Here is a 9,577-nt window from a genome sequence, read left to right on the forward strand (position 1 = left end):
GCCCCGCCACCATGGCTTTGTCCAGAAGAACGTCCGGAAGGTCTCCTGGAAGGTCTCCCAGTCTAATTAGCATATTACCCTTTTATTAGTATAGATATGTACACATCTCTTGGATCTGGGATTGGTGAAATAATCTTAACAGAAGGCATTAATTAAAATAAGTCCTGTCTGTGATTTAATAATTTTATAAATGCTTAAAGAGAGTTATTTTAATGCATATTGTAATAAATATATCAAGTATTGTTTCCAAGCACTGTCATTATAATTAGAAGTGAAGGATTGCTTTTTCATTGTCACAAATTGTGTGTGTGTGTGTGTGTGTGTTATTTTTAAAGTAGACTACACATATAAAAGTAGGATGTTGCATACACTAAAGTTCTGTCTATGGTTATCTCTGACTAGTAGGGTTGGGACAATGTTTTCTTTTTTCTTTCCGTTTTCTGCATTTTCCAAATGTTCTTCAAAGAACCACAGAATATTTTTTGTGATAAAAAAATGTTTTAACCTTGGCCTGTGTGGCTTGTTTGGTTGTGCATCATCCCTGGCACCAAAAAGTTGCCGGTTTGGTTCCGTCAGGGCACATGCTCAGGTTTTGGGCTTGTTGCCTGGTAGGGGGCATACAGGAGGCAGATGATCGATGTTTCTATCTCTCCCTTCCTCTCTTTCTAAAAATCAATAAAAATATTCAAGAAAAAAAAGAAAAAATGGTTTAAATGGCAATTTTTTAAAAATCTTTTTTCCATGAAACTGTATCTGGAAATATTAAAATCATTTTTTTTGTTGTTTCTTAAAAGTCCATATTTCTTTTGCATTTCTGAGTAATTTAGGTTATACACAAGTTTGCTTTCATACACATTTACACTATCATATGTTTTCCATGTACTTTCTACTTTTCTGTTAGTTGATATTTTCATGAGCTGTTGAAAGCATTATTTGATTAGTCTTCTCATACTTTTTACTTGTAGGTTGGTGTTTGGAATGCTGTATCCTGCATATTATTCATACAAAGCTGTGAAATCAAAAAATGTGAAGGAATATGTAAGTATAGTTTTATGAGTGATTAATTTTATTTTAATGTATCCATTACATACAAGACTAGAAAAACTCAATATTTTAGAAATGGTTGGCATAATGTTCTGGGTTAAAAATGTGATATAAATGTGGAATACTGAAAATTAGTCTGTTTTTAAACTAATTTTCAGTAGAATTCTAAAGTAGGGTATAAAAAATAGTGCATTGTCAATTGACATTTAAATAAATCTAATTCCCAAATGAATAATTGCATGTCTCTTACTCACGTAGTTTGTAAGTTCCAGTATAATTAAGAGGTTGGGGGATTGTCTGGTTTTTTAGCCTTATAAATTTATAGGTATATTACTAGTATATTTCTTCAGCCTCAAAACCTTTTCCCTCTTTCATAGTTGTTCTGTTACTTTCTAATTGATTTAAAAATGCAGATACCTCATCATTACTGACAATTGTAATCAGCAGTTTGCTTGCTATTTGTATGGACTTAACTATTCTGGATATTTTATATTAATGTGACCTTTTCGTGTCTGGCTTCTTTCACTTAGCCTGTTTTCAAGATTCATCCACATTATAGCATGCATGTATTAGTATTTTATTGCTTTTATGGCTGAATAATATTCCACAGTATGCACATACAACATTGTTTCTCCATTCATCCATTGATGGACATCTGGATTATTTTTACCTTTTGTCTATTATGAATAGTGTCACTATTAAGCTCTTACATTTATATAATTCCCTACCAATTTCAAAATTAACACAGTACTATGGGTCAGAAATCTGAAATGGATCAACAGGGCTACATTCCTCCTGGGGGCTCTAGTGGAAAATCTGTTTACTTACCTTTTCAAGCTTCTACAGGCTGCCCACATTCCTTGGCTTAAGGCTCTTTTCCTCCATCTTCAAAGTGAGAAATGTTGGGCTGAGACCTCACGCTCTGATCTCTCTGGTTCTCTCTTCTGCCTCCCTCTTCCACTTAGGAAGACTCTGGTGATTACAGTGGGCTCACCTGAGTAATCCAAGATCCTCTCCCCAACTCAAGGTCACCTGATTAGCAACCTGAATTCTCCTTTACATGTAACCTATCATATTCACACATTTCAGGGTGGGATGTGGACCTTTTGAGGGAGGGGGATATTATTCTTCAGATCACAGTATCTCATTGGTCCTCACTACAACTCTATAAAGTAGGCAGAAAAATATTCCAATATTATAGGCTCAGAGCAGTGAATTAACTTGCTCAGGGTCACATGGATCATTAAAGAAGGAATGGATATCTTCTGTTTCTAATATTTTATTCTTTCTTTTCTACCATGCTACCTTTAGAAAATTAGGTGAGGATCTAGCTTCACAAAAAAAGTTGAAATAGCTTTCACAGCCAGCCAGTGAATGTGCTTCTGATTAATTCCACAGCAGGTCTTCAGGGGCCACAACTATATGTGTATTTTCTAAGAAGAGCAGTGAGGCAGCTTAACCAGTTCTAGAGCAGGACCCATAAGCAACTAAATGAAATATAATCAAAATGGTAGAAAATGAAATTGGAAGTCTTTGAAAGTTCTGTAAAGTCTTGGCTGTTCTTTAAGTATTTCTAACCTAAATTTATTTCTGACAAAAATTTTCTTGCTGAGTTTCATCTAAACTTAGTTATCCAATGTAACCTTCAATTACAACAGTTTTACCAGCAGTCTGTTCTCAGAAAGTTTTCCTGTATGGTAATCCCCATCCCAATTTGCTTTGTCTGTTCGTTTTTTAGCAAAATTAACCTTCTTAAAATTTTCCCATTTTATTTTTAACAGCCTCTTATACTATCTGTTATTATGTTATTTATTTGGTTTTGTTTGTCTTCCCCACCATAGTTTTGTTAACTGCTATAGTTCCCTAACTAGAACAGTATATGGTAGGCACTCAATATTTTTTGAATGAATGAATAAATAAGAAAAGGAATAAGAGTTGACTTTTAAGTCTATATCAAACACTAAATTGTGTTTACAGGAGCATGTATACGTCTTAAGTAGATTGGTCTAGTTTCTCAGCTTTGCTGCTGGGGTAAGGAGTATATAATCTAGTCCCACTTATCCCAAAGCCCACTTTCTTTGAGGTATTTGGTTATTAACCTAAATTCCACTGATACCTGCTTCAAAATTATTTTCAGAAAGCAACATTTTTTATTAATTTACTTTTTCCCACCGTAACTACTACCATTCCCTGTAAGCCTTCAAATAGTAGATTGCACCTGATAAAACAGATGGCTGTGTTCAAATCAAAACACATGGAAAGTGCTGTATATTTTGGCAACCTTCCTTTCTTCCTTTGCCTATTTTTAAAAGAGAGCTTTCCTAGGATATAATTTCCTGTATAGTGTGGCTGATATGGCCTACTTAAAGTCTTTCAGTCTTGCAGTAATTGAAATGTAAACTTACTGAAGAATTAGTATGGTTTGCAAATTTTTTCAAGCTTATACCATTTCATGACTTGAAAATAGTGTGTTTACTTCCAAGTGGTGTGTAATTGCTGTAGCTTTTCTAGGAAACCAGTGTTTTTATTCTAAGAATGTTGAAGAAAGTGGCAATGAAAAGATTGTCTAACAGCACATAAAAATCAAAATCAGACATTTGGTCCTGAGATTTACTGTGAGCAAGAACAAAGAACAGGGAAAACTCTGTGAGATTAGTCCTTTCAAGGGCTAGAAATGGCCCTCTAAAACTCTGTTGACTTGGGTTTTGAAAGTGACCTAATTTTTGGCTGAGTATTTGGGTGATATGAAAATGAACAAACATACCACATACTGGTTCTTATCAATTGTTAAAATCTGAAGTTGCTTACTAGATTTAGGGTGGAGGAAAAAACACTGAAGAACTTCTCTTTATTGTCAAAAAGTGTTCCTTAGGAATCTTTTCATATTTTGCATTAAAAATATTCATTTGGTTCAAGGATTGTAATAATGTAGGTAGTGTAAAGATTAACCCACTGATTAAAGTGGAATATAAAATTTTTTTTTTTGAAAATTGGTTTTGTCAGGCCACATACTTATCTGTTTATTTTCCATTCTGATATTCGTAGTTTTTATTTTTATTAAGGTTGTATTTCTTTATAATTTTAAAATCAAAAATTTTTCAAGACTTACTATAAAAAACAGCAGTTTCCTACCCTCTCCTCATCTCCAGTGGCAACTACTTTCAACTCTTTTATCTGAATCCTTTAGTGTATGTATTTTCATATCTAATTAACATGCTTATACTTTTGCTATTTTTTAATTTTTCACATGCACATCATCAGTTGCCTTCCTTCTAATAAAGATGACTTAGTAGTTGCTACGTTCTGGTGGGGGCTCTAAGTATTCAATTTATAAACTTTTACTTGGTTCCTATTAGCCCTACTCTACACTGTGCCAGAGATTTGCAAATCCCGAGAATCTTTGATTCACTCTTTCCAGAGACTAAGCCTCAGAGTTGGGCTGCGGGAAAGAGGGGTACCATCAGACAGCTAAAATAGGAGGGCAGTTGTGCCACCAGTTCTTGAGCCTTTTTTGGGAGTTTTGCAGTGAAAGTTAGGATTGCAGTTTTTCCCACTGTTGGCTAATACTCGGTTTTCTCAGGCCTCCTAAGTCACTTCTCATCCATTTCCTTCCTAGCTCCACAAATTTGATGTTCTCTTCTCTTCTATATCCTTCTGAACTTGGGTCTTTTAAAAAGATCCGTTTACTGTTGTTTTAATGAGATTTGTGGTGGGGATGCAATTAAATGTGTATATTCAGTCTACCGTCTTCACCCAGACTTACAAATTGACCTTGTTAGTGGGATACTGTGGTTGAATTATTATGTGATACCAAGTAAGACTTATTTTATCATTAACATTGATTTTAAATGTGCTCACATAAGAGATAGGTTTAATGGTAATTTACATCATTTTTAAATCTTTGACAATAATTTCAAATTTTAATTTTAGCTGACAAACAATGAATACATGTGTATCTTGTCTTGAGTTATAGTTGTTTATAAATCAGGTTTTGATAAAAATCACAATTTTCACTTCGAACAGTAAATGAAATTACTTGGAACAGTTCATTATCCTTTAATGAAGTAAATGTACTTATATTTACCTAAAGTGGTGATGAGTATTCTTTGTAAGCTTAATTTTTGATGTGTCAGATTTACCTATTTTATATGTAATACATATCAATATGTAACTTAGCTGCTGAAATAATTGATAGTGTTGTTATTATCAAGTGAGATACTCTACCTTATGTTTTCTAAACACACTTTCTTCATGGACACCTCAGGATCATTAGTTACATTGGATCCATTTTAGAAAACAAGTGGTAAGCTTGAATAAGGTTGTCGAATTGGGGAGCTTTAAATGAATGCCCAACACAGTTTCTTCTAAAATTTTGGCATGTGAATTAGCGTACCCCTTCACCTTTATGAAGTAAACTGAAAGCATCCTCACAACTTTCATGCCAAGATGTAGCTGACCAACCGCAGCTGTCTTGTCCTTTTCTAGCTTCCAGGGCAAGTACCTTGGAAAACAGACATATAGGAAAAACAATTCTCACGGTAACATTTAAACCTATGAGGCTAAGTGAGGCATTTGCTAATATCTAGGAAAAATTTTACCAACTATCGTGCCAATGGAAATAGATTTTTTAAAAACAGGGACAGAAACCGTTGTTTCCATGAAAGGAAATGTTGTTAAGTAATAAATTGGAGGGAGGCCTAGCCACCTCCACCCTAATCCCTAGTGATGGAACAGCTTAAAATCATAAAAGCTACAGCAACCGAAAAACTCAGCTGCCACCACCCTCCCCGCAGGGAGAACTGTGTGCAGAGGCAGCCAGTGTTCTGCCTCCCCCTAATCTGTTTGGAAATAACCACAAACTCACCACTTTGAAGAAAACCCCCAATAAGTTTCAAAAGGGAGAAATAATAATTGAATACAAGAAAAAATATAAAAGTGCAATACTAGATGAATTAAAAAATTAAAATGGCAGTGATACGTTTAGATTCTTGAATATGATAGATTCATAAGCCTTTATTTTGAAAAGGAAGTGAAAAAATGAAACATTAAACTCACAAAGCAAGAAAAATATCAAAATTAAAGGAATTTGTAAAGAAAAGTAGGCTGAATAAAAAGGCAGAGATAAAAATATAAAATTGGGAGAATTACAGTATCTAAGAGGTGTTCCCCTTGAAAAAGTCTAATAAGATACATACTTGAAATAGCTGAGATAGAGAGAAGAGTAGAAAAAAGGTCTGACAAAATGTGAAACAAGAGAGGGGTTAAGTAAACAATGATAAATTTGACAGTAAATACTAGACTACCTAATTTTTTTAAATTTAAAAATAGAATTTTTTCTAATAATGAAAGGCATAGCAGGTCTTTTTCCTTTTTGGCTAAAGGTTACATTATTCATGCAGGAAAATCTTCTCTTTTACACAATCCAGGATATACCTTTGGAATGTTCAGCTACATACATCATCTTTCCACTACGTAATTTTAGAAATATAGTGCTTTACCAGCTACAGCTGTAATAATCAGATTGTCAGCCATATTGCCATCACACTACGAAAGGGCCCCCTAAAAATATAAAAGCTAGAGCTGTTCCTGAAGATTTTAGCTAAGTAAGAAAACTAAAATCTTTCCCAAAACCTCATGTAATTTTTAAAAGCTCATGAGATGTTACTTCAGAAATGTAATAGAATTGCAAGGTGAAGTTCTTTTTTAAAGCTATAAAATATTTAAAATATATTGAATTATATAAATATATAAATTTTGTCTTGCTGTTGGCTATCAGAATATTGATTGATTCCTTTAAAAAAAATAAAACCACAAATCCAACTACTAGTAAAATAAAAGGTTTTGAAAACACAGAAATAGATTGAGTCTAGTGGTTTCATTTTAAAATACTACTTTAACTTCCAAAGGTTTCCAACAGGCATCTTTTAAATGAAGACCTAACACTTCTGTTTTATTATTATATCCTTCTTGAGAAGATTAGCAAAGTAAATTATGGAAGCCAACTGGGGAAGTTTATGTTTGAATATAACATCAGCCTCGTAATCAACCTTCTTACCTTCTCTCTGTAGGAGGCAGATTTAGACTTGCTCTTAGGGAACAGTCTAAGGGCACTTCCTCCTTGGGAAGGGAGGGAGAGTTCACCGAGTGGCCACTCTTGAGATAACTGGGCTCTTGGGTTGTTGGGTAGTCAACAGGGACCGTCCTCATGGAACTTCCGGGTGGAAGAGCCTGAAGGCTTCCCTTTCCTGAGTAGTTTGCTCTAAGCTTTTGTCTGCTCAATTGCTAGACATAAACAGTGCCTCTGAAAACTGAACTAAAGGCCCAGCTTCTGTTTGTTTGTTTGTTTGTTTGTTTTAATGATGATGTGCCTAAACAGTGTTTTGAAAATAAGGGTACATTTTAACTTTTTACACTTAACAAATTACCATACAAAACTGAGTCCATCATCTTTTCTCCAAACCCCAGCCTCTTCTGACATTCCATTTATGAATGATACCACCTTTCTCTGCCTGATGCCACCAGAACGTGCACAGAGTAGCCTCCCACTGCAGTGTTCCTCTCACTTTAAGGGGCATAGGATTGCCCCTGAGATTTGTTAAAATGCAGGTTCTGATTTAGTTCGCATGGCCTGCGTTTGAGATTTTGCATTTCTAACAAGCTCCCAGGTGATGCCAGTGCTGCTGGTCTATAGACCACAGTTCAGGTAGCAAGACTTTTGTAGTGCATGTTCTCAACAGTGGTTACACATCAAAAACTCTCATGGAGCTTTGGACCCCCTCGCTGCCCTCTCTCTGCACATTTTGATGATGGGGCCTAGGAATCTATATAAATTTTTTTAATCCCCAAGTAATTCTTAGCAAAAATCAAGGTGAAAATCATTTACGGGTATCCTATTTTATTGTGAAAGTGAATGTAATTAGCACATTTTGCTTTTTAAATATAAGCTTATGTATGCAGATGGACTTCATCCTAGTTTCCCTGTTGTAGGGCTGGCCATATCCTAAGTTCTGCTTCAGTGAAGTTTCTCTTGAGAATCATCCATCTTGCTTTCTGCGTCTCTCCCCAGCCTTTGTTCTCCTCCCTGTGTTTACCCAGGGCCTTCATGCTGTCCTGCACTCTGGCACTCGGCCAGCCCTTCCTTACCCCAAGTATCCTGTGTTCCATCACTCGCCTCTCTCTGCACTCACCCCAATGTGAACCTCAGTTCTCTATGTGAGGTTGACTGCACATGCTTTTGAAGGAAAGTAATTTAATAACACAGGCTCATTCCAATCATGACAGAGATTGATTCTTCCTATAGTTTTTTCCTACCAATCTTTGCTTCTCAAGAAGGCTATGTTTTATCATGTGGTTTATAAAGGCTGGTTGTTACTATCTGAATGATTATTGCATGTTTAAATATGCTACAAGTTGTACATAGAGAGTGGTATCTTAGCTAGAGAATGAAATTTTTCATTTACTATGTTAGTCATATAACCTTGGCAGTCACCTGGAGAAAGGAGCATACCTTTTAAAAGGCCAAAGATTTATGCGATCAGAAGAGAAACCAGAGTATGGGGAGCATACCTTTTAGTGACTATGTTAGTTCACTTGTGAAAATAGCAAGATGGAATTGACTATGTCATGGTTGATTGGGCACAGGGGGACTTTGGTGCCTAAGAAGTGGTTCCATCCCTGGTGAATACCTCAAGTAGGCAACATAATGGGCCAAGACTTTGTGAACACTAAGGGAAAAAAGAAGGTAGGGTGACAGTTTAGCATGGAAACTTGCTGGAAGCCGGTCCATCCTTGCTGCTTGACACAGTCGCTGCAGGGAAGAAACATCTGCACAGCATATGTTTCAAGGGACCTGGCATATATAGCATATTGTTCTTAATATGTTTGCTCTCCTTAGTGCCATGTGTTTTAACCAAGGTCACCTCTCCGAGAAAGGTTGTTTCCCCAGGTGGGGATTTTTCCCTGAGGTTAGGGAGGGGATACAACCCCTTAACTAAGTGCCAGGCGGGTAGTTAAGCTACATAATCTTTACTCCCTGGAATGGAGATAAGAAACGCCCTAACCTTTGTAATAGAAATTGACAGGATTAAAATCGGCTGGTATAAATATAGATGTAACAAGACAATAAACATCAGATCCTGATCAGTTCCTAACCAGAACTCCGACCAGAACTTTGGCTGGAGATCCTGGCTAGAGGTCCTGACTAGGCTGCTGATCAACTGAAGGCTGTCTCTGTGTCATTCCTTCTTCGCCGACTCCGTCCACACCTTAGGGGACCCCTGGACCTGTTGGGGTTGGACCCCAACAGAAACTTGGATGACCACTAGGATGTCCATTTAGCCCAGTTTAGTTCTTTCTATCAGGGTAGGCACTTTACCATGCTAACATCTGGAGAAATGCTATGTGGTATTATGAAAAGGGAACTGTGCCTATTATATTTATTATCCCATGTAAATCAATAGGACTTTAAACAATATAAAAAGTGAACTTCTGAAAACTCGGAGAGAGACCAAGATGGCGGCATAGGTAAACACCG

The 9,577-nt window shown here is 36.1% G+C and overlaps 1 protein-coding gene across 1 annotated transcript in view; it reads left to right on the top strand.

Annotated features, from left to right (window-relative positions):
• REEP3 (receptor accessory protein 3) overlaps positions 1-9,577 on the top strand; it is an 80,264-nt gene that overhangs the window by 38,794 nt on the left and 31,893 nt on the right. Inside the window, exon 2 of the mRNA XM_005865144.2 lies at positions 966-1,038. Within this exon, the coding sequence (XP_005865206.1) occupies positions 966-1,038 (73 nt within the window). The remainder of the gene's footprint in view (positions 1-965; positions 1,039-9,577) is intronic.

Source organism: Myotis brandtii, unplaced genomic scaffold, assembly GCF_000412655.1.
Source record: "Myotis brandtii unplaced genomic scaffold, ASM41265v1 scaffold196, whole genome shotgun sequence".
In the NCBI taxonomy this organism is placed as follows: domain Eukaryota; kingdom Metazoa; phylum Chordata; class Mammalia; order Chiroptera; family Vespertilionidae; genus Myotis; species Myotis brandtii.